Here is a 26,124-nt window from a genome sequence, read left to right on the forward strand (position 1 = left end):
TGAATCCAGCGCTGACCAGAACTGGACATCTTCTTGTCTTCAGCTCGGACACTGGGGACTGAGCAGGACTCTGCCAGAAGAGGAGCCCAAATTCTTCCAGCGTCAATCCTGGTGAAACTGACACTCACTCCGATGCTGCAATTTCACCTGAAATATACACCCGGTTTGGGAGAAGAATTCGTCCAGTCAGACCTGGGCTCGGGGCAGCAGCCCCCAGCTCAGAGCTGCCTCTCAGCCCCCGCTCCAGGCAGGCATCCCAAAAACAACATGAACTCTCTGCATTTTCTGGAAACATCTCAGTGACGGGATCGCGACATTTAGAAAAAAAGACCGCACACACAAGACAACGTCAGGCGGAGAAATGCAGAGAACGGACAGACGTGCAATTCTTTCTAATAAGAGTGAATAGAGAGAGGGGGGTGCAATTCAGAGCTGTCTCTGTACTTGGTGTGGGGAGCTGAGGAGAACCTGAGATCAAGGCAAAATTAGGTGGATCTGGGAATTCAGAAGGACATGTTTTAAAGTGTGGAACTGGAATTTAAACAGAAATCATTTTAAAAAAATCACCAAGCGGTGATTCGGACCATCTGTAATTCTAAATTAAGTAATATATGGAGGAAAAGCAGATATTCCTGCTGAAACAAACTTGGTTTCCCTGGTGAATACCTGGACGGTAACCAGTGGAGCGTTCGAGGTTCTTCCTTCCGGCGATTAACGCATGTTTGTGTTGTGTTCATTGTGAATTGGACCAGAAGCCAGTCAGTGACTTGTTGAGGCACCAGGAGTTTCCAGCTTGTGGACCAGGCCAGAGATGTCCTCTAAAGTTTTCATTCTCCTCTTCCTTCAATCGGCCATTCAAGCGAGGTGAGTTTTCGTGGTGTCTGTGCAGTGTGTTCGCCACCCACCTCAGCCTCTGCTCCCCCCCTCTCTCTCTCTCTAATCGAACTTTCAATTCATATTGTTCAAGAGGTGATGGCTCTTGGACCCGGCTTCTCCAAGCTATTCCCTCCTCTCTCTGGGCTAGGGCACCGCATTCCTCGACAGACCCCAGTTGCCGGGATTCAAACGTAAAGCAGGCTTGACAGCACAAAGTGCTGCTCAACTTCAAGCGATGGATCTCTTAAAGGAACAGGCCGCTCCAAAAGATGCCAGTCAGTCAGTCTCCTTGGGACTGGTGGCGCGCGGGTTCAGTCTGCAGACTTTCACAGTGCAGGGTTTCTTTATCAATGTTTAACTCCATCTTTTTAAATGAAAATCAAGCTAATAACGGTATTGCTATGGTTACGGTGAGAGGGGACACTGATTTGAAACCTTTGCCTTGAATGTCCTTTTCAGGTATTGCCACTTCCTGAATGCTCAGCCTGCCCGAGCGTTTACAGATTTTGATAATCTTTCTGAAGATAAAATCACAGAATCATAGAATGGTGCAGAGACGGAGGAATTCAGCCCTCTTTGAAAGAGCTATCCAATTGGTCCAGCACCTCTGCTCTTTCCCCATAGCTCTGCAAAACTGTCCCCTCCAATTATATATCCAGTACCCTTTTGAAAGTTATTATTGAATCTGGTTCCTCTTCTCTTTCAGGCTGTGCATTCCAGATTATAACAATTCACCCTGTATAACAAATTCTGCTTATCTCCCTGTTGGCTCTTTTTTCTGGATAATCACCTTAAACCTGCTCCCTTTGGCTACTGCCACTGACCTTCTGCCCAGGGAAAACAGTTTCTCTTCATTTACTCTATCAAAACAATCTCTGGTTTTGAACACCTCAAGTAAATCTCCCCTTTCACAATCTCTGCTCTTGGGGCTGCAGCTCCAGATTCACTGGGAGAGTGGTGTAGTTTTTCTAAAGTGCAGCTTCCTCAATGTCAGTCCATATGTAAGCTCACTGCCCTGTGTTCAATCATTGGACTGTGAGTTTTGTGAGGTTTGAGGCTCAAAAGTGTTGGATCTGGAATCATTTCTCTATGTTAAGGAGGAGCTAGTGCAGGGCGGAAGCTTAAAGGTGCAGAGCACCCACCAGGGGTGGAAACAATCAGAACATTTCTCCTGAGGCCTTCAGCTGTTAGCTTAGATGTAGAGTGAGAGATCATGTCAGTGATGCTTGGGGCTCAAGTGTGGCAGTTCCCCTCAGCATCCTGGGTGGGACAACCAGTCTCCTGTTGCAGTTCCTATTTGTGTGGAAATGTGAGAGCATGTGTCTGTATGAGTGCACATGTTTGTGAGTGTGTGTCTGTGAGTCTACAAGTATAAATGTGTGACTGTGTTTGCATGTGTGAATGAGTGTGTGTGTGTGTGAAGGCCAGGATCACAAACCTGAAACTGAGGTCATGGTTTACTGGGCAGCAGTGACCCCTACACTCCTATACATCCAAGAGAGTTGGAAACCTACAACAGGACCTCAAAGCACTGGAGAAGTATCACCAGCGAGGTCTTTGCAAGATCCTCCAAATCCAGCGGCAAGAAAGATGATTCAACAGCAGCATCCTCTCCCAAGCCAACATTCCCAGCATCACTCAAAAGCAGCTCCACTGGGTGGGACATGTCAGTCATATATCTGACAGCAGACCCCTGAAGCAACTGCTCTACCCTGAACTCGGTCGTGACAGGAGGCTCCCATGAGGACAATGGGAATGCGTTAGGGATGTCTTCAAAGCATCCCTGAAGGTGTCACACATCCCCACCCAATCATGGGATTGGTTTGTGACTGACCAAAATGGAGAAGGCTCATTCAAGAAGACACTGAACACATTGAGAGGCTTCATTGGGAATGTGCAGAGGTGATGTCAAGGCATTGGAGGGAGCGCACAAACCTCCGAACAACCCATCTACCCAACCCTTCAAGTAACACCTGCCCCACATGTGGCAGAGAATGCAGATTGCACACTGGTAGATGCTAGTATTGTAGCTGCACAGGAACAGCTTGGCTAGGGGTGCAGCTAGTTCTGGAGCACAAGTCTTCAGTTCTATTGCTGGAATTTTTTTTTCATTCTTTCATGGAATGTGGGCATCACTAGCAGGGCCAGCCTTTCTTGTCCATCCCTAATTATCTCTGAACTGTGTGTCTGGTTGAGACATTTCAGAGGGCAGTTAAGAATCAACCACATTATTGTGGTTCTGGAGTCACATATAGGTCAGTCCAGGTAAGGATGGCAGATTTCCTTCCCTAAAGGACATTAGTGGACCAGATGGGTTTTTACAACAATGAATGATAGTTTCATGGTCGCCATTACTGAGACTAGCTTTCAATTCCAGATTTATTAATTGAATATGAATTCCACCAGCTGCCATGTGAACCCATATCCCCAGAGCATTAACATGGACCTCTGGATTACAAATCCAGTGATATTACCACTAAGCCACCATCTCCCCATGTTGTCAGGGCCCATAGCCTTTGCACTATCCAGTGCTATCAGTCGTTTCTTGACATCACATGGAGGGAATCAAATTGGCTGAAGACTGGCATCTATGATGCTGGGGACCTCAGGAGGAGGTCGAGATGCACCATCCACTTGGCACTTGGCTGAAGATTGTTGCAAATGCTTCAGTCTTATCTTTTGCACTGATGTGCTGGGCTGCTCCATGAGAGGAATAGTTTGAAGTGAGTGAGGGAGAGATGGATTGACAAGAACGTAAAGAGTGTAAGTTGGAAGCAAGAAGTGAGAACAAGATTGATGATCTGCCAAATGACCTATAGCAAAAAGGACAGTGCATATCAATAATTAAATGCAGCACACCGCTTGGCTGCATCTGGTGACATTCCTCAGGTATAAGTTCTTCAATCTTGACTCCTCCATATTTTGATAGCCCTCAATAATCTTCCAAACTTTTCTCCCTCCAGATCTCCTTTTGGTGGAACCTTTGCCCTGTCCCAGGATGAAGCTCATGTCTTACAAACATCTTGGCATTTTCCCTGCCCTTGTAGGAATGAGGAGTTCAGGCTTAAAGAATGTGACAGCTGCTCCAGCAGGCACCTGGGCAGTGTGAGGGGCTTACCACTTACCACTGGGTGTGGTACATCACACTGACCAACCTGCTCAACCAGTTACACTGCCAGTTCCCAATTACTTCTGAATTCTATCATTCTATGCTATTCCCCAAAGCAGTGCTAGAGCTGGATTGAGACCCCTCATATTCAGACCTCTTTAGCAGTGCCAGGGGATGTTCATCATCACAGTCTGAGCTGCATTTCAAACATGGGCTCAGAGGAGAAATCTGATCCAAATTGAATTGCTTGAAGGTTTGGAAAATTGACAACATAAAACTGCTCTAGTGATCCGAGCTCTGTGATGATGCAAGACACTTGTGATCAGGGATTTGTGATCATGTGAAAGCCCTAGTGCTCAGAGCTCACTGACAGTGAGTGACTCCTTGTGATTAGGATTCTATGATGGCATGAGAACCCTAGTGGGCAGAGGTCTATGATGGCCTGAGACATTTTTAATCAGAGCCCTTTCAGACATGAGGCTACTTCTGATGGACTGAGGCAGTTTTAATCAGGGCTCTTTAATAGAGCAAGACAGTTATGATCAGGGCTTTTTGTTGATGGGAGATGCTTGCGATCAGTGCTCAGCGATGGTGTGAAATCCCTTAACCACAGGCTGATATTGCATGACTACTAGTGGTAAGCATTTTGTGGTGATCCAAGATGCTTGTGACTGGAGTTTTCCTATGGTGCAGGATGTTTGGGATCAGGACTCTGTGAAGGTATGAGTCCTTTTTTGAACATTCACAGCAAAAGTTATCACAAGAAGCAGAAATGGACTGTCAAAAATGACTGCCCTGATCACTAGGTTTCATATATAGTTACAGATCGATACAACTTCATACAACTCTGATTATTAGGGGGTTGGCAGAATGGACATTGACATCACATGCCGTTAGACACCTAATAATCAGAGATAAAAACAAAAAGCTAAAAACTACTGCGGATGCTGGAAATCCAAAACAAAAACAGAATTACCTGGAAAAACTCAGCAGGTCTGGCAGCATCGGTGGAGAAGAAAACAGTTGACGTTTCGAGTCCTCGCGACCCTTCGGCAGAACTGAAGTTCTACCGAAGGGTCGTGAGGACTCGAAACGTCAACTGTTTTCTTCTCCACCGATGCTGCCAGACCTGCTGAGCTTTTCCAGGTAATTCTGTTTTTGTACCTAATAATCAGAGTTGTATGAAGGTGTGAGACCTTTATCAATCTGTAAATATAATCAACCCTAGTGATCAGGGCAGTCCTTTTTGGCAGTCAATTTCTGCTTCTTGTGATAACTCTTGCTGTTAATGTGCAAGGCTGAGTGCACTTGGCCCCATGTGGAGAAATCCCCCAATTCACTCATATCTCATAAAGCCACTGACCATTTAGCTTTAATCCTCAAGCCATTTCTTAGCTACTGATTCAGCTCTATCTCAAACCCAGCACATGGCAGTTTATTTAGAAATATTACTGCCATTTTAACACATTTGAAAAGAATTGTGCAGCAATCTTTATATCTATCTATCATGAAGATTGAAGAGTTTGTGGTGTTAAAATGTTAAAGGATTTTATAGGGTAGAGCGAGAGAAGCTCTTGTCTTTGGCACAGAATCAAAAACAAGGAATGTAACATTAAAATTAGAGCTAGGCCAGTCAGGAGCAAAAGCAAATGTTTTTGCCTGCAGGAATTGGTTCCTTAGACAGCACCTTCCAAACCCATGACTGCTACCATCTAGAAGGACAAGTGCAGCAGATACATGGGAACACCACGACCTGGAAGTTCCCCTCCAAGCCACTCACCATCCTGACTTGGAAATATGTCGCCGTTCCTTCACTCTCACTAAGTCAAAATCCTGGAACTCCCTTCCTAACAGCACTGGGGGTGTACCAACACCTTAGGGACTGCAACGGTTTAAGATGGCAGCTCACCACCACCTTCTCAAGGGTAATTATGGATGGGCAATAAATGCTGGCCTAGCCAGGGATGCTCGCATCCCATAAATGAATAATCATTTAAAAAATTGTAATGCTGCACCAACACCACGTCCCCCACTAGGGAGGCCTTGCTTTAGCAATGAGAGCCCACCCTGAATAATTGATTAAGGCTCTATTCCAATCACTCCACCATTGGCAGCCATACCTTTAGCTACCTGGGGCCCTAAGCTCTGGAATTCCTTCCCTAAACCTCTCCCATGTATCCCTATCTCTCTCTCTCCTCCGTTAAGATGCTCATTAAAACCAACTTTTTTTGATTAAGTTTTTGCTCCCATGACCTTATAATCACCTTATGTGGCTCAGTCAAATTTTTATTTGATAATGCTCTTAAGGATTACCTGAAAATGTCTTGCTGTGTTAAAAGGCGCTTCAAATACAAGTTGTTTTTGCTGTTGGTATCAACAGAGATGGAACATGGGATTGCAGTACAAGTCAGCCTGAATCTCATTCAGTGGTGGAGCATGCTCAAGAGGCAGAATGACCTCCTGTTCCTATGAAATAAAATGAGATAGTTGGCCAGTTTAGCACATTTAGATGCTGAGGGGTGGGTGTCAGTTGGGGGTTAAAGTGCAATAGTCCTTTTTCTAGAAGATATTAGAGGTTATCTTATATCCTGCAGTCTTGAGGTTTAGTGAGGGAATTCCAGAGTTTAGGGGCCCAGGCAACCAAAAGCATAGCAAGGCAATTTAGATCGATTTAGGTAATCGAAACAGAGTATGGCAGGAAGCGCTGTAGGGTTTACAATAATACTGTATCAGTGATTAAGGTCCATACAGGAAATAATGGTAAAAAATTCAAATTAAAGGATCTTTATCTGAGTACATGAAGCACTTGTAACAAGATAGACAAATTAGAGTCACAAATAGAGATAAATTGGTTTGATCCAGTATCTTTAAAGAGGTATGGTTGCAAGGTGGCCAAGGCCAAAATATTCCAGGGTACTTGACATTTCACAAAAACAGGCAGAATGGAAAAGTTAGATCCGATAGTAAAGATTGACATAAGGACAGTTGTAAGAAAGGATCTTGGGCTAGAGATCAGGAAGTAGAATCAGCATGGGTGGAGATTAGGAATAGCAAGAGTCAGAAACACTGGTGAGAGTAATTTAAAAGCCTCTATTAGCAGCTTTTATGTTGGACAGGGAATAAGAAATAATAGGGCTTTTAACAAAAATACTTCACTAATCAGGGTGGGAAGGGTAGCAGGGGAGTACTATAATCTTCGTAACAATTGAACAAATAAAATTGGCAAAGATAGTTTGGAGGATAAGTTCTTGAAATGCATTTGCGACAGTTTCCTAGAAGAATACACAATGGAACCAGCCAGACATAAGGCTATTTTAGATCTTGTGTTGTGTAATGAAATTGGGTTAATCAGTAATCTCATAGCAAAGGATCCTATGGGGAAGAGTGATCATAATAAAATAGAATTTCACATAAATTTGGAGAGTGACATATTTAATCCAAGACAAGACTCTGAAACTTAAATAAAGCCAATTACATAGGTATAAAGTGCAGGTTGGCTACGGTTGATTGGAAAATAGATATTGAGGTAGATAAGCAGTGATGAATAGAAAATAAGACAAATTTTTCAATGAAAATATACTTTCTGCTGGGAAACAAAAACTCCATAGGTAAAGAGGTCTCTCTGAAGCTGAATAAAATAGATACCAATAATCTGAGATTAAAAGGAGGGGCTTATAATGTTGTAAAGAATAATTGTAAGCCTAAGGTTGGGAGAGTTTCAGAAATCAGAAAAAGATAACCAAAATACCGATAGAAAAGGAAAATAGAATATGAGAGTAAAGCAACCGTAAATATGAAGATGAAATGTAAGAGCATTTACAAGTATGTGAAAAGGAAGAGCGTAGCTAAAATAAGCATTTGTCTGTTAGAGATTGAGACGGGAGAAATGATAGATTTGGAGCAAGGAAATAGCAGAGACGCTAAACAAATATTTGTATCTGTCTTCATAGCAGAAGATACCAAAAGTAATAGCAGAAATAATAGGGACCCAAGGATCTAATGAGAGTGAGGAACATCAAGTAATTAATATCAGTAGAGGAAAATTAACAGAGAAACCAGTGGAACTAAAAACTGACAACTCCCCAGGATCTGACAACCTATATCCTAGGGTTCTAAAGGGGGTGGCTTCAGAGGTAGTGAATGCACTGATTATGATTTTCCTAAATTTGCTAGATTCTATAACAGTCCCAGTATATTAGAAGGCAGCAAATATAACAGTGCAATTCAGAAAAGGACGGAGAGAGCAAACAGGCCTTTAGTGTGACATCAATCATTGTGAAACTGCTGGAGTATGTTATTAAGGAGGTGTTAACAGATCACTTAGAAATCATCATATGATTAGACAGAGTCAACATGGTTTTGTGAAAGAGAAATTGTCTCTGACAAGTTTACTAGGATTTTTAGAGAATGTAGGTTACAGGATAGATAAAGTGGAATCAGTGGATGTTGTATATTTGGATTGCCAAAAGGCAATTGATCAGGAGCACAAAAAAGGTTATTACACAGGATAAGGGCTAATGGATTTGGGAGTATTATGTTAGCATGGATAGAGAATTGTTCAATAGGCAAAAAGCAGAGATTAGGGAATAAGGGGGTATTTTTGAGTTGGCAAGCTATAACTAGGGGAGCGCCGCAAGGATTAGTGCTGGGGTATCAGTTTTACAATCTAGATTAATGAGCTAGATCAAGGTACTGATAGTAATCTATTTAAGTTTGCTGATAGCATGAAGCTAGGTGGCAAAGAAAACTGTGAGGAGGATATTAAAGGATAGAAACACGATAAAGTGCGTCAGCAATAAAGGCCAGAATTTCACACAGATGGACAGGCTCTCTGTCTTTGCAAAAATGGTAGTGGAGAGCCGGGTCTGGAATCCAACCTGGCCAATTACCACCCCATCAGTCTATTCTCCATCATCAGTAAAGTGATGGAAGGTGTCATCAACAGTGCTATCAACCGGCACATGCTTAGCAATAACCGGCTCACTGGTGCCCAGTTTGGGTTCCGCCAGGGCCACTCAGCTTCTGGCCTCACTACAGCCTTGGTTCAAAACTGGACAAAAGAGCTGAACTCCCGAGGTGAGGTGAGAGTGACTGCCTTTTGACATCAAGGTAGCATTTGATTGAGTGTGGCATCAAGGAGCCCTAGCAAAACTAGAGTCAATGGGAATCAGGGGGAAAATTCTCCACTGGCTGGAATCATACCGAGCACACAGGAAGATGGTTGTGGTTGTTGGAGCTCAAACATCTCAGTTCTAGGACATCACTGCAGGGGTTCCTCAGGGTAGTATCCTCGGCCCAAGTTCAGCTGCTTCATCAGTGACCTTCCTTCCATCATAAGGTCAGATGTGAGGATGTTCACTGATGATTGCACAATGTCCCGTACCATTCACAACTCCTCAGATACTGAAGCAGTCCATGTCCAAATGCAGCAAGACCTGGACAATATCCAGGCTTGGGCTGACAAGTGGCAAGTAACATTCACGCCACACAAGTGCCAGACAATGACCATCTCCAACAAGAGAGAATCCAACCATCGCCCCTTGACATTCAATGGCATTACCATCACTGAATCCCCCACTATCAACATCCTGGGGGTTACCATTGACCAATTGACCAGAAACTGAACTGGACTAGTCATATAAATACTGTGGCTATAAAAGCTGGTCAGAGGCTAGGAATCCTGCGGCGAGTAACTCACCTCCTGACTCCCCAAAGCATGTCCACCATCTACAAGGCACAAGTCAGGAGTGTGATGGAATACTCTCCAATTGCCTGGATGAGCGCAGCTCCAAAAACACTCAAGAAGCTTGACACAATCCAGGACAGAGCAGTCCACTTGATTGGCACCCCATCCACAAATATTCACTTTCTCCACCACCAACGCACAGTAGCAGCAGTGTGTATCATCTACAAGATGCACTGTAGGAATTCACCAAGGTTCCTTAGGCAGCACCTTTCAAACCCATGACTGCTACCATCTAGAAAGACAAGGGCAGCAGACACGTGGGAACACCACCACCTGGAAGTTCCCCTCCAAGTCACTCACCATCCTGACTTGGAAATATATTGCCGTTCCTTCACTGTAGCTGGGTCAAAATCCTGAAACTCCCTCCCTAACAGCACTGTGGGTGTATATACACCACAGGGACTGCACTGGTTCAAGAAGGCAGCTCACCAGCACCTTCTCAAGGGCAATTAAGGATGGGTAATAAATGCTGGTCAAACCAGTGACGCCCACATCCCATGAATGAATTAAAAAAAGCTGCTCTCAAGTTGTCAATAGATTTAAATCTCCCACAAAGCTGTTTGCAGGTAAAAAAAAATCCGATCTAGCTATTTTGCTCTGTATGTTGATATAAGGGTGAAGGTTATCATTCCAGGTTTAGTGCTGCATGGCTGATTTTACAACCGTTCATTATCATGGTGAGGTGTCTGCCAGTTTACAGTTTGATTGACAGCTCCAAGTGGTTATAAACCCTTTGAAATGGGACCATGAATACAAATGATTATTTTCACAAGGAATTAAAGGAAAGCAAATGTAGTGAATGGGTTTTTAACCAATGAGAGTATTTTTTTAATAGTGAACCTATCAATATACACTTAAACATTTTATTTAATCTCAGCATGTATCCTGAGGTCTGCCCAGGGTGGATACTGGGTGAATTGGCATGTAGGTGTAAGGGCAAAGGTGGATGGGTGGGGGGTCTTGTTGGTTTGACTATTATATTAAATACCTCGATTAGATCACTTCTCAAACTCCTACACAAGTTTATTCCAATTTCTGTCCTAAATGCTTATCGGCCCAAAACAACAACATTTTTTTTATAACACCTTTGATGGAAATGTTCATGGCACATCACAGGAAGATGTTAAAGCAAAATATGACACTGAGCCACATAAGGTGATATTAGGGCAGGTGGCTAAAAGCTTGGTCGAAGAGGTAGTTTTTAAGGAGTATGGTCAAGGAGGAGAGTGAAGCAGAGAGGTGGAGAAGGATACGGAGGGATCCCACAGCTTGGGGCCTAGGCAACTGAAGGCTGAAGGCATAGCTGCCAACATTGGTGCAATTAAAATCAGGGATTCTCAGGAAGCCAGAATTAGAAGAGAGCAGATACCTCAGAGGGTTGTGAGAGGAGATTATATAAATTAAGGAGGGGCAAGGCCTTGGAGGGATTTTGAAAACACGGATGAGAATTTTAAAATTGAGACATTGGCTCTCAGTCAAGCAATGTGATAGCTGAATGGGACTTGGTGTGGGCTAAGACATGGGCAACAAAGTTTTGTCTAACCTCAAGTTTATGGAGTGTAGAATGTGGGAGGCTGGCTAGGAGTGTGTTGGCATAGTTGAGCCTAGAGGTAACAAAGACATGGATGAGGGTTTCAGCAGCAGATAAGCTAAGGCAGCAGTGGAGTCATGTAATTTTATGGAGATGGAAATGGGTGGTCTTGGTGATGGCTTGCATATGTCGTTGGAAAATTCTCCTGGGTTTAAATATGACACCAAGACAGTGGACAGACTGTTGCCTGGGAGAGGGATGGAGCCAGTATGTAGGAACACTGTTTGTAGTAGGGGCCAAAGACGATGGCTAAGGTATTCCTAATATTTAATTGGAGGAAATTTCTGCTCATCCAATACTGAGTGTTAATAATTGAGAGACAGAGAAGAAGTTGAGAGAGGTTCTTGGGAGGTAGAGCTGGGTGTTGTCAGTTTACATAAAACTAATGCCGTGTTTTTGGATGATGTTGTGAAGGGGCAACATGTAGATGAAAAATAGATGGGAGTCATAGATAGATCTTTGGAGGATGCCAAGGTAATCTCTCCTGATGAATTCTCCTGATGTCTCTGTAAGTGTTCATCCATTCACTCAAAATGTTTAAAGTGACTGATTGATGTCTGCTTGATGGAGTTTATATCTAACACATAGTGCACTTCAAAGTAATGCGTTGATACTGCACCCTTTGAGATGATTCTAGGAGACCTTATCAGTTGCTATATAAACACAAGTCCTTTTCCTTTGCTTCACCTTATTCCTTCCACCAGGGGCAGAGACAATACTGACCCTTGCCATTCTGTGACTTGGTTAGCTCAAGGACTTGCTGGTAATATCAGGAAGGAAACAGAAGTGTGAGACCCATTTCAAGACAGTATTAGTACAATGATGAAATTATTCAAATGGCACAGGCCACCAAATGTTTCCTGGAGGATCCAGTTGCAAGAAAATTCGAAGCAGTGATGACATTGGTATAGAGAGTGTCATTCTCCTGGTGGAAGTCCATGGTTGGTGGCCAGTCATCAGTTGATACATCTCCTCAGCAGCCTCCTTGGCGAAGGAGGTTTTTGAGTTACTTATGGTCAAAGAAGACCTCCTTGACCTGTGAACGTTGGTGAGTGAGTATTTGCATGCACGGAAAAAACACCTACTGTGTTGCCTCAGCTTAACAACCTCCACTTTAGCCTCTTCTGTCATTCATCTGCACTTTAAATCATGGAACAGGGATTCCGCATAGGGAAGATCCATGTTCCAGTCCAGCAGGGAGTGGGTAGGGAAGTCTCTGTATGTGATAATCAGGTTAAGATAAGGTAGACAAGAATGGTACTCGGTGAGTGCAGTCCCACCTAGCTACATGATGGTATTTGTGTCACGGCACTGCTGCTCAGGGTGGTATCACATTAAAGAGGCCATTGAGGGAGAGGAAGTGAGTTGCTTCTTTGCCTGCAAGTCAATAAGTACTCTGGAGTCCTTCTGTGGGACTTGTCTTCCCCTGTTTAATAAGCTCCAAAGAGAGTACAGTGCTGGACTGGAATATGAATCTTCCCCATGAGGAATCCCTGTTCCATGATTTAAAGGGAAGATGAATGGCAGAAGAGGCTAAATTGGAGGTTGTTAAGCTGAGACAAGCAGTAGGTGATTTTTTCGTGCCTGCAAATACTCACTCACCAATGTTCACAGATCAAGGAGGTCTTCTTTGACCAGAAATAAATCAAAAAATTCCTTCGCCAAGGAGGCTGCTGAGGGGGTGTATCAACTGATGACTGGTCACCAACCATCGACTTCCACCAGGAGAATGACACTCGCTATACCAATGTCATCACTGCTTCGAATTTTCTTGCAACTGGATCCTCCAGGAAACATTTGGTGGCCTGTGCCATTTGAATAATTTCATCATTGTACTAATACTGTCTTGAAATGGGTCTCACACTTCTGTTTCATTCCTGATATTCCTTTATTGGGCGAGGCATTGAATACAAACAAATGTAATGATGGAACTGTATAAAATGCTGGTTAGGCCACAGCTGGAATTTTGTGTACAGTTCTGGTCACCACATTACAGGAAGGACATAATTGCTCAGGGGAGAGTGCAGAGGAGATTTACAAGAATGTTGCCAGGGCTTGAAAATTGCAGCTATGAGGAGAGATTGGATAGGCTAGGGTTGTTTTCCTTAGAACAGAGGAAGCTAAGGGGTGACCTAATTGAGGTGTACAAAATTATGAGGGGCCTGGATGGGGTAGACAGAAAAGACTTGTTTCCCCTAGCTGAGGGGTCAATTACCAGGGGGCATAGATTTAAGGTGATTGGTAGAAGGATTAGAGGGGACATGAGGAAAAACTTGTTCATCCAGAGTGTGGTGGGTGTCTGGAATTCACTGTCTAAATTGGTGGTTGAGGCTGAAACACTCAACTCATTTAAAAGGTACCTGGACTTGCATCTGAAGTGCTGTAACCTGCAAGGCTACAGACCAGGTGCTGGAAAGTGGGATTAAAATGAGCAGCTAGTTTCTTTTTTCTCTTTTTGGCTGGCACAGTAGGATGGGCTAAATGGCTTCTTTCTGTATTGTAACTTTTCTATGGTTCTACAGTTTTAAAGAATGGGGCTCAAACCCACACCATCTAATGCAGAGTTGAGAGCTAAGGTGCACTGACATGTCCAGTTACTCCACAGAAGAATCAGACTTCTAACTCACTGTCCAGAAGCTAGAATAATCCTTCAGAATTTTGGGGGATTTTGATAGCGTGGATCATGAGAAACTTTGCATTGTTAGGAGGTTCAGTAACTAGAGGACACAGATTTAATATAATTGGCAAAAGACCCAGAGGGGAGATGAGAATTGTTTAAGCAGTGAGTTGTGTTACCTAGATTGCGTTACCTGAATGGGCTCAATGCGCTGGACTTTACAGGCCACCTGTGGGCAGGAAAGCTGGCAGATGGACCATAAAACATGGTTCTATGCCATCGGTGGTGTCAGCTGTTGGCCTGCCCGCTTAGCGGGCAGCAGGAAGGCCTGCACTCAATGTGTAGCCCAGCAGGTTTGACCCTGTGGGCCGCTGGCCAGTATGAGGGCTGGGGGAGTGAGGGATGATGCCTCCTTTCTGGGTCCCCAGTGCCAATCAGAAGCCCCTCCCATACAGGTTTCCCACACTCTGCCTGACCCTACCCTTCCTGTCCTGTCCAGCATGTGGCAAGTCAAAGGTCAATAGAGACCCTTAAATGGTCAGCTAATGGATCTCATCCTGATGTCACTGGGAGCCTAACGCCATTGAGGAGGCTGCCCAATAAAAGCTGGTGGCCTAACTGCAGGCCGGAGGCTGGGATGGCCTTCTGATCGGGTACCCGGTGGAGGGTGCCCTGCTGGCAAGTGCCAATCCTGCTGAAAGATGTGCTCCCTCCACCCTCTACACAAACTCATCTTCATTCTGCAGCCTTTCCCATGTAGCTGGCCAGGCCGGCTGCAGTCCCAAAAGTGGCCACCACACCCAGTGGAGCTGCTAGGGCTGAAGAGCTTCAAATCTTTTGGAGGAGGGCTCTTCACCTTTAATGGGATAGAAACCCTGATGGCAGGCAGATAACTACCTGATTGCCATTGAATTCCATTGGGGCTTCTGAAAATGGCCACAGCAGCTTTCCAAAGAGTGGATTGGGTTACCATCAAAGTATTAAATTCAGCAACTGTGTGGACAGGAGAACAGGGAGACTTAATCCCAGCATTGGTCAAATCCCACAGCAGGGCACACTGTAAACCCAAGGCCCAGGGGAGCTGGAAGTCTGCTTTAGGTACAAAGATCAAGATGGAGGAAGACTCTTGGACATGTGGTGAATGCCATAGTAACATTGGAAAGAGGTTCAAGCTGCAGAGGTACATCGATGCTGGGACTGAGTACAGTCAGGAAACAGTTAAAGAGTATGAGAATGGAGATCAGCAAAGAGACTGCATAACTTGACATCTATTATTAATGATACAAATCACTGTTCTGAGCCCATACATTTTTATGACTTGAAACCTTAATAAACAGCAACAATGACAAAACAAATTAATGGATGAGAGACCCAATGACAGCAGTTATTAAAAAAACTTTCATTTATGTTAAGCCCTGTGAGTGTTACTCTTAATAAAGCCTGACAACCAACAACTCCATATTTTGAAGCCAATTTTATTTTTTATTTCCAAGCTATAACACACAAGGCTACATGGGAAATGCTTTTGACATCCACAGCCAGATCCCAGCTGGCATCTGATTTCTGAATCTTTTTGTTTGCTTATTGCTTCATTTGAAAATGAGTCGCAGGCCCTAGATGTAAAGGTACAGGGTCCAGGAGAGATACATCACAAGGAGTTATTTTCTCATTGCCAGTAGTGAACACAGACAAGTTCCCAATTCTAGTTCAGAATCGAACTATAATGCCTGCTGTTTTGTGATTGGGCCTTTGGTGTAGCCATCCAGCTGTAGTTCTGGGGATAGATTCTGCCTGTGCTGTTTAAGGAAGCCAGGTGAATAGGAGGAGAGTGAATCACAGGATCAGGAGGGTTAGGGTTGCATCCATTCCTGTCACTATTCAGTTCTGCATTTTGTGTGAGAAAGCTTGCCACCATTGAGGCCCCGAGCAGGATGTGAATGATTCCCTTGTATGATTCTGTGGACCAACCCGAGTTGGTCTTGGAATGGGGAGTTACGTGGGCTGACAGAGCCCTTATCATTCCACAGATTTTGTCTATCTGCTGCAATGTTTATTTTAGTTACCAGTCTAGTGCACTGATTTTATCAGTTACTATTCCATTTTTCTCAAATTTCTACTTGTTTGGTTTTTGGGAACTGTTTCTGAGGCCCTTTATTTTTATTTTGCTCCTTTAGTCTCCATGGTCTTGCCGTTCCCTATCCCAATCAACGTCTTCAGCTCTACAACCCTCTAAGATCTCTCTGTTATAAGCATACAAAACATTTGCTTGTTTCCACCATAGCCCTATTGCAACCATTGGCATCATTCTCGCTTCTTCTCTGGTTTACTTCAAGCCTCCCTCAGCCCGCTTCTCAATGTTACTCACCTATCCAATTTTTCTTTATCTTCTTCAGTTTTTACCCTTAATTCCTCCCTCAATTGCTGCCAGGACAAGGCTGTCAGGCCTTTGAGTCCAACTCTCATGCCCACTGAGTGCAATACTTCACACTGGTGACTGCATGTTGATGTTTTTGGACTTCCAAACACTACTTATGTCACTGGTCATGTAAAACTATTGGACAGGAAAACACCCACTGGTCCATCAAGCCATTCGCACATTGTGATGGGTAAACCCTATAGCTTTAGGGTTCCAGAAGCTCACGGGTTTCCCTGACAGGGCGAGGCGCAGTCCCCAGGCTGAGGTGGTACAATATATTAAAAGATATGCTCAGGAGATCAGCAGACGCCAGATCTTACCTTCCCACCAGTGACTGGGGAAGCAGTTCAGTTGCTGGAAATCCTGCAGCTAACTTGTCAGGTAGGACTGGCACTTCTAACAGTTGCCAAAGCCGATACTGTCTGCAATTAATAGCAGACTATCAATAACAACGCTGCTTATGTCCCATCAGCTCTGACAAATGAAAGAACTTACATTTATAAAGTGCCTTTCATAACCTCAGAATTCCCCAAAACACCTTGTTAGCCAATAAAGTTCTTTTGAAGCATAGTCACTGTTCTAAAATAAGGAATGTGTACAGCAAGCTCTCACAAGCAGCAATGACTGGATCATCTGCTTTAGAGATGGCTGTTGAGGGAAAATATTGGCCAGGCACCATGGAGAATACCCTTTCCCTTCTTTGTATAGTGTCCCCTGGGATAGCAGACAACACCTTGGTTTAATATCTCATCTGAGAGACGGTATCTCTGACAGTGTAGCACTCCCTCAGTACGTGTGCGGGAGTATCAGCTTGGATTATGTACTCCAGTCTCTGGAGTGATATTTGAATCCATGGCCTCCAAAGTGAGAAGGGAAATGTTTCCCATTGAGCCAGGGCTAAAACTCTCTTGGGCCTCTCATAATAAGAGACTGTTAACAGAAATAGATAGCGAGTGAGAGAGAGAGAGAGAGAGACAGAGCTATGCTGCTGGGCTGCGAGACTCTTCCTGATCTTTCACTCCAAATACCTGGATCATAACCAGATACCAGGCTTCCTCAGCTGAGCTGCGAAGAGAGCCAACAATGTTTTAGAAAATTTAGAGTTTGTGAGGTTGGTCCAACCTGAACGTCCAACTTATTGATTTGAACCCATTTCAGAATCGTTCTTGTTGGTTCCTGACAAAGGATAGAATGTACTTCTGTGCTTTAATTAAAGCTCAGTGTGAAGCTGAATCATCTCATCAAACAGTTAGAAATGATTTGCTAAATTATTCACTGTTAATTTGCACAGAATAAAAAATAGTTTTCCTTCCTTTTCAAGGCTTCATTCTTTCTTGTTTCCTATCATGAGACTTGCAGCAATTTGGAGAACATCAGGTTCAAGGAGGAGTGTGATATTTACAGTCTCAAAGTCTGTTTTTATATTTGCTCACAGGATATGGGCATCACTGGTTAGGCCAGCATTTATTGCCCATCCCTCATTGACCTTGAGAAGGTGGTGGTGAGCTGCCTTCTTGTCCTACCCTTGTCCTTCTAGGTTGGAGAGGTCGTGGGTTTGGAAGGTGCTGTCAAAGGACCCTTGGTGAGTTCCTGCAGTGCATTTTGTGGATGGTACACACTGCTGCCACCGTGCGTCAGTGGTGAAGAAAATGAATGTTTAAGATGGTGGATGGAGTGCTGGTCAATTGGGCTGCTTTGTCCTGGATGGTGTCAACATGCTTTGAGGTCAGAGAACACTTTGCTGCCCATCTCAACTTGCACAAAGTTCTGTTCCCCATCACCTCTGTGCTTGCTTACCTATATGAGTTCCTAGTCAAGCAATGGTTTGATTTTAAAATTCTCATCCTTGTGGCCTCGCCCCTCTCTACCTCTGCAATCTCCTCCAGCCCACCAACCCTCTGAGATATCTGCACTCCACTGATTCTGGCCTCTTGTGTATCCCCGGTTTTAATCTCTCCACCATTAGTGTCCCAGCCTTCAGTATCAGCCCCAGGATCGGGAATTCCCCCCATACACCTCTCCACCTCTCTAATTCATTTTCCTCTTTGAAGATTTTTATTAAAACCTACTTCTTTGATCAAGCTTTTGGTCAACTGATATAATATCCCCTTATGTGGCTCCATGTCATACTTTGTAATGCTCCTGTGAAGCACCTTGGGATATTTGATTACGATATAGCTGCTATAATAAATATATTGTTGTTGTTATTGTTGGAGCTGCACTCATCCAGGCAAGAGGGGAATATTCCATCACACACCTGACTTGTGCCTTGTGAATGGTGGACAGGGAGTCAGGGGATGAGTTACTTGCCACAGAATTCCCAGAAAATGCCGATCCAATTCAGTTTCTAGTAAATGGTAACCCCCAGGATGTTGATAGTGGGGGATTCAGTGATGGTAATGCCATTGAAGATCAAGGGGCGATGGTTGGATTCTCTCTTGTTGGAGATGGTCATTGCCTGGCACTTGTGTGGCGTGAATGTTACTTGCCACTTTTCAGCCTAAGCCTGGATATTGCCCAGGTCTTGCTGCATTTGGACATGGACTGCTTCAGTGTCTGAGGAGTTGCGAATGGTGCTGAACATTGTGCAATCATCAGCGAATATCCCCTCTTCTGACATTATGATGGAAGGAAGTTCATTGATGAAGCAGCTGAAGATGGTTGAGCCTAGGACACTATCCTGAGGAACTCCTGCAGTGATGTCCTGGAGCTGAGATGACTGACCTCCAGCAAACACAACGATCTTCCTTTAAGCTAGGCATGTCTCCAACCAGTGGAGAGTTTTGCCCCTGATTCCCATTAACTTCAGTTTAGTGAGGGATTGCGATGCCACACTCGGTCAAATGCTGCCTTGATGTCAAGGGCAATCACTCTCATCACACCCCTGGAATTCAGCTTTTGTGTCCATGTTTGGATCAAGGTTGTATTGATGCCTGGAGCCAAGTGGTGCTGGCAGAGCCCAAACTGAGCTTCAGTGAGCAGGTTAATGCTGAGTAAGTGCAGCTTGATAGCACTGTCAGTGACCCCCTCCATTACTTTGCAGATGACTGAGAGTAGACTGATGGGATGGTAATTGGCCAGGTTGGATTTGTCCTGCTTTTTGTGTACAGGACACACCTGGGCAATTTTCCACATAGCTGGGTAGATGCCAATGTTGTAGATGTACTGGAACAGCTTGGCTAGGGGCGCAGCAAGTTCTGGGGCACAAGTCTTCAGTACCATTGCTGGAATATTGTCAGGGCCTTTGCAATATCCAGTGTCTTCAGCGTCTGTTGAAATCACAAGGAGCGAATCAAATTGGTTGAAGACTGGCATCTGTGATGCTGGGACCTCAGGAGCAGGCTGAGATGGATCATCCACTCGGCACTTCTGGCTGATGATGTAATATGATGTATTATGTAAACCATCCTTTGATTCCACCAGCAATATTTTTAGGACCAATAGATTTTTCAAAGCAAATTAAATAAACATACAATTGTTTTTCCAGGCCCCCTGCCTTTTCTTGCTGGCTTTACTTACAGCAGTGTCTACGAGATTAACCGTTAAATCTTTAGACAATCCTGGAGTGTTGGCAACCCATTCACACTGTGAAGGCAGCAGTGAAATATTCTACCACTCACAAGGAGATTTCTGGTTCTTATCCAGTTGCTTTGAGATCTGATTGTCCATAGAAACATAGAAACATAGAAACTAGGAGCAGGAGTAGGCCATTCGGACCTTCGAGCCTGCTCCACCATTCATTATGATCATGGATGATCATCCAACTCAATAGCCTGCACCCGCTTTCTCCCCATACCCTTTGATCCCTTTTGCCCCAAGAGCTATATCTAACTCCTTCTTGAAAGCATACAATGTTTTGGTCTCAACTAATTTCTGTGGTAACGAATTCCACAGGCTCACCACTCTCTGGGTGAAGAAATTTCCCCTCATCTTAGTCCTTAAATGGTCTACCCCATATCCTCAGGCTGTGACCCCTGGTTCTGGACTAACCCACCATCGGGAACATCCTTCCTGCATCTACCCTGTCTAGTCCTGTTAGAATTTTATAGGTTTCTGTGAGATCCCCCCTCATTCTTCTGAACTCCAGTGAATATAATCCTAATCGACTCAATCTCTCCTCATATGTCAGTCCTGCCATCGCAGGAATCAGTCTGGTAAACATTCGCTGCACTCCGTCTATAGCAAGTACATCCTTCCTCAGATAAGGAGACCAAAACTGCACACAATATCCTAGGTGTGGTCTCACCAAGGCCCTATACAATTGCAGCAAGACATCCCTGCTCGTGTACTCGAACCCCCTGGCTATGAAGGCCAACATACTATTTGCCTTCTTTACCGCCTACTGCACCTGCATGCTTACCTTCATTGACTGGTGTACAAGGACACCCAGGTCTCGTTGCACATTCCCCTCACTCAATTTATAGCCAATCAGATAATAATCTGCCTTCCTGTTTTTGCTACCAAAATTGATAACCTCACATTTATCCACATTATACTGCATCTGCCATGCATTTGTCCACTTACTCAGCGTGTCCAAATCATACTGAAGCATCTCTGCATCCTCCTCACAGCTCACCCTCCCACCCAGCTTGGTGTCATCTACAAATTTGGAGATATTACATTTAATTCCCTCATCTAAATCATTAATAACTATTGTGACTAACTGGGGTCCCAACACCGAAACCTGTGGTACGCCACTAGTCACTGCCTGTCATTCCAAAAAAGACCCGTTTATTCCTACTCTTTGTTTCCTGTCTGCCAACCAGTTTTCTGTCAATCTCAAAAGACTACCACTAATTGCATGCACTTTAATTTTAACTTAAAAGTTCATTTCTTCAAAACTTGCTTTCGGATTCCACTACTGAACTCATCAAGTTAAAAAAAAACAGGGCAAGTGACTGGATTGCTATCTCCTTTATCTGCAAAGTCTGATATAGTAATTTGCACTGGATGGAGAGGAATTTGTGGTTACAGATGGAGAGGAGTTGGTGAATTCCGGGGGGAGAGGAGTTGGGGATTTATTGATGGAGAGGAGATGGTGATTTCCGGGTGGAAAGAAATTGGTGATTTCCGGGTGGAGAAGAGTTGGTGATTTCCGGGTGAAGAGGAGTTGATGATTTCCGGGTGGAGAGGAGTTGGGGTTTCCGGGTGGAGAGGAGTTGGTGATTTCCGGGTGGAGAGGAGTTGGTGATTTCCGGGTGGAGAGGAGTTGGTGATTTCCGGGTGGAGAGGAGTTGGTGATTTGCGGGTGGAGAGGAGTTGGTGATTTCCGGGTGGAGAAGAGTTGGTGATTTCCGGGTGAAGAGGAGTTGATGATTTCCGGGTGGAGAGGAGTTGGGGTTTCCGGGTGGAGAGGAGTTGGTGATTTCCGGGTGGAGAGGAGTTGGTGATTTCCGGGTGGAGAGGAGTTGGGGTTTCTGGGTGGAGAGGAGTTGGTGATTTCAGGGTGGAGAGGAGTTGGGTATTTCGGGGTGGACAGCAGTTGGGGTTTACAGGTTGAGAGGAGTTGGTGATTTTCGGGTGGAGAGGAGTTGGTGATTTCCGGGTGGAGAGGAGTTGGTGATTTCCGGGTGGAGAGGAGTTGGTGATTTCCGGGTGGAGAGGAGTTGGTGATTTCCGGGTGGAGAGGAGTTGGTGATTTCCGGGTGGAGAGGAGTTGGGGTTTCTGGGTGGAGAGGAGTTGGTGATTTCCGGGTGGAGAGGGGTTGGTTATTTTGGGCTGGAGAGGAGTTGGGGTTTACGGGTGGAGAGGGGTTGGTTATTTGCGTGTGGAGAGGAGTTGGTGATTTCTGGGTGGAGAGGAGCTGGTGATATCTGGGAGGAGAGGAGTTAGTGATTTCCGGGTGGAGAGGAGTTGGGTATTTCGGGGTGGAGAGCAGTTGGGGTTTACAGGTTGAGAGGAGTTGGTGATTTTCGGGTGGAGAGGAGTTGGTGATTTCTGGGTGGAGAGGAGTTGGTGATTTCCGGGTGGAGAGGAGTTGGTGATTTCCGGGTGGAGAGGAGTTGTTTATTTTATGGTGGAGAGGAGTTGGGGTGGACGGGTGGAGAGGAGTTGGTGATTTCTGGGTGGAGAGGAGTTGGTGATTTCACGTGGAGAGGGGTTGTTGATTTCCGGGTGGGGAAGAGTTGGGGTTTCCGGGTGGAGAGGAGTTGGTGATTTCCGGGTGGAGAGGAGTTGGTGATTTCGGGGTGTAGAGGGTTTGGTGATTTCCAGGTGGAGAGGAGTTGGTGATTACCTGGTGGAGAGGAGATGGTGATTTCCGGGTGCAGAGGAGTTGGTGATTCTCGGGTGAAGAGGAGTTGGTTATTTCACATGGAGAGGGGTTGTTGATTTCTGGGTGGAGAAGAGTTGGGGTTTCCGGGTGGAAAGGAATTGGTGATTTCTGGTTGGAGAGGGTTTGGTGATATCCGGGTGGAGTGGACTTTGTGTTTCCTGGTGGAGAGGAGTTGGTGTTTCCTGGTGGAGAGGAGTTGGTGTTTCCTAGTGGAGAGGAGTTGTTGATTTCTGGGTGGAGAGGAGTTGGTGTTTCCTCGTGGAGAGGAGTTGGTGATTACCTGGTGGAGGGGAGTTGGTGATTTGCGGGTGGAGAGGAGTTGGTGATTTCCGGGTGGAGAGGAGTTGGTGATTTCCGGGTGGAGAGGAGTTGGGGTTTCTGGGTGGAGAGGAGTTGGTGATTTCCGGTTGGAGAGGGATTGGTTATTTCGGGGTGGAGAGGAGTTGGGGTTTACGGGTGGAGAGGGGTTGGTGATTTGCGTGTGGAGAGGAGTTTGTGATTTCCGGGTGGAGAGGAGCTGGTGATATCCGGGAGGAGAGGTGTTGGTGATTTCCGGGTGGAGAGGAGTTGGGTATTTCGGGGTGGAGAGGAGTTGGGGTTTACAGGGTGAGAGGAGTTGGTGATTTCCGGGTGGAGAGGAGTTGGTGATTTCTGGGTGGAGAGGAGTTGGGGTTTCCGGGTGGAAAGGAATTGGTGATTTCTGGGTGGTGAGGGTTTCATGATATCCGGGTGGAGTGGAGTTGCTGATTACCTGGTGGAGAGGAGATGGTGATTTCCCGGTGGAGAGGAGTTGGTGATTCCAAGTGGAGAGGAGTTGTTGATTTCTGGGTGGAGAGGAGTTGGTGTTTCCTCGTGGAGAGGAGTTGGTGATTTCCGGGTGGAGAGGAGTTGGTGATTTCGGGGTGTAGAGGGTTTGGTGATTTCCAGGTGGAGAGGAGTTGGTGATTTCCGGGTGGAGAGGAGTTGGGTATTTCGGGGTGGAGAGGAGTTGGGGTTTACAGGTGGAGAGGAGTTGCTGATTTCTGGTTGGAGAGGAGTTGGTGATTTCCGGGTGGAGAGGAGTTGGTGATTTCCGGGTGGAGAGGAGTTGGTGATTTCCGGGTGGAGATGAGTTGGTGATATCCCGGTGGAGTGGATTTTGTGTTTCCAGGTGGAGAGGAGTTGGTGTTTCCTGGTAGAGAGGAGTTGATGTTTCCTAGTGGAGAGGAGTTGTTGAATTCTGGGTGGAGAGGAGTTGGTGTTTCCTCGTGGAGAGGAGTTGGTGATTTCCAGGTGGAGAGGAGTTGGTGATTTCGGGGTGTAGAGGGTTTGGTGATTTCCAGGTGGAGAGGAGTTGGTGATTATCTGGTGGAGAGGAGATGGTGATTTCCGGGTGCAGAGGAGTAGGTGATTTCTGGGTGAAGAGGAGTTGGTGATTTCCGGGTGGAGAGGAGTTGGGGTTTCCGGGTGGAGAGGAGTTTGGTATTTCGGGGTGTAGAGGAGTTGGGGTTTACAGGTCGAGAGGGGTTGCTGATTTCCGGGTGGAGGGGGGTTGGTTATTTCGGGGTGGAGAGGAGTTGGGGTTTACGGATGGAGGGGAGTGGTTATTTCCAGGTGTAGAGGGTTTCCTGGTGGAGAGGAGTTGTTGATTTCCTGGTCGAGAGGAGTTGGTGATTTCCAGGCGGAGAGGTTTGGTGATTTCCGGGTGGAGTGGAGTTGGTGTTTCCTAGTGGAGAGGGTTGTTGATTTCCGGGTGGACAGGGGTTGGTGTTTCCTCGTGGAGAGCAGTTGGGATTTTTGGGTGTATAGCAGTTGGTGATTTCCGGGTGGAGAGGAGTTGTTGATTTCCTGGTTGAGAGGATTGGTGGTTTACAGGCCGAGATGTTTGGTGGTTTCCGGGTGGAGTGGAGTTGGTGTTTCCTAGTGGAGGGGAGTTGTTGATTTCCGGTTGCAGAGGAGTTGGGGTTTTTGGGTGGAGAGGAGTTGGTGTTTCCTGGTGGAGAGGAGTTGGTGACATTGGGGTGGAGAGGATTTGGGAGTTTTGGGTTGATAGGAGTTGGTGATTTCCGGCTGGAGAGGAGTTGGTGAATTCCGTGTGGAGAGGGTTTTGTAATTTCCGCGTGGAGAGGAGTTGGTTTTCCTTGGTGAAGAGGAGTTTTTTACATACAGGCGGAGAGGATTTGGGGTTTTTGTGTGGAGAGGACTTGGTGATTTCCAGGTGGAGAGGCTTTGGTGATTTATGGATGGAGAGGTGTTGTTGATTTCAGGGTGGAGAGGAGTTGGTGTTTCCTATTGGAGATGAGTTGGTGATTTCCAGGTGGAGAGGTGTTGAGGTTTTTGATTGGAGAGGAGTTGGTGAAATCAGGGTGGAGGGGAGTTGGTGTTTCCTCGAGGAGAGGAGATGCTGATTTCCGTATGGGGAGGAGTTGGTCATTTCCGGGTGTAGGGGACTTGGTGATTTCTGGGTGGAGAATGTTTGGTAATTTCCGGGTGGAGAGGAGTTGGTGTTTCCTGATTGGAGATGAGTTGAGGTTTTTGATTGGAGAGGAGTTTGTGATTTCCGGGTGGAGAGGAGTTGGGGTTTCCTGCTGGACAGGAGTTGGTGATTTTTGCGTGGAGAGGAGTTGTAGTTTCCTGCTGGAGTGGAGTTGGTGAATGCCGGGTGGAGAAGAGTTGGTGATTTCCGGGTGGAGTGGAGTTGGGGTTTCCTGGTGGAGAGGAGGTGGTGATTTCGGGGTGTAGAGGGTTTGGTGATTTCCAGGTGGAGAGGTGTTGGTAATTACCTGGGGGAGAGGAGTTGGTGACATCTTGGTGGAGTGGAGTTGGGGTTTTTGCGTGGAGAGGATTTCATGATTTCCAGGTGGAGAGGTTTTGGTGATTTCGGGGTGTAGAGGGTTTGGTGATTTCCAGGTGGAGAGGAGTTGGTGATTTCCGGGTGAAGAGGAGTTGGTGATTTCCAGGTGAAGAGGAGTTGGTGATTTCTGGGTGTAGAGGGTTTGGTGATTTCCAGGTGGAGAGGAGTTCGTGATTACCTGGTGGAGAGGAGATGGTGATTTCCGGGTGGAGAGGAGTTGGCGATTTCCGGGTGGAGAGGAGTTGGGGTTTCTGGATGGAGGGGAGTTGTTGATTTCCGGGTGGAGAGGAGTTGGTGATTTCCGGGTGGAGAGGAGTTGGCGATTTCCGGGTGGAGAGGAGTTGGGGTTTCCGGATGGAGAGGAGTTGGTGATTTCCGGGTGGAGAGGAGTTGGTGATTTCCGGGTGGAGAGGAATTGGCGATTTCCAGGTGGAGAGGAGTTGGGGTTTCCGGGTGGAGAGGAGTTGGTGATTTCCGGGTGGAGAGGAGTTGGTGATTTCCGGGTGGAGAGGAGTTGGGGTTGACGGGTGGAGAGGAGTTGGTGATTTCTGGGTGGAGAGGGGTTGTTGATTTCTGGGTGGAGAAGAGTTGGGGTTTCCGGGTGGAAAGGAATTGGTGATTTCTGGGTGGTGAGGGTTTCATGATATCCGGGTGGAGTGGA

At 45.7% G+C, this 26,124-nt stretch overlaps 1 protein-coding gene across 2 annotated transcripts in view; it reads left to right on the forward strand.

Annotated features, from left to right (window-relative positions):
• Nucleotides 1-248: 248 nt before the first annotated feature.
• The window catches only part of LOC144683285 (gamma-aminobutyric acid receptor subunit gamma-4-like), a 354,953-nt gene continuing 329,077 nt past the window's right edge, over nucleotides 249-26,124 (forward strand). For both annotated transcript variants that reach the window (XM_078546230.1, XM_078546231.1), the window contains exon 1: nucleotides 249-864. In XM_078546230.1, the coding sequence (XP_078402356.1) occupies nucleotides 812-864 (53 nt within the window). In that variant the 5' untranslated portion in view covers nucleotides 249-811. The remainder of the gene's footprint in view (nucleotides 865-26,124) is intronic.

The sequence above is a fragment of the Cetorhinus maximus genome, chromosome 8 (assembly GCF_964194155.1).
Source record: "Cetorhinus maximus chromosome 8, sCetMax3.hap1.1, whole genome shotgun sequence".
NCBI lineage: Eukaryota > Metazoa > Chordata > Chondrichthyes > Lamniformes > Cetorhinidae > Cetorhinus > Cetorhinus maximus.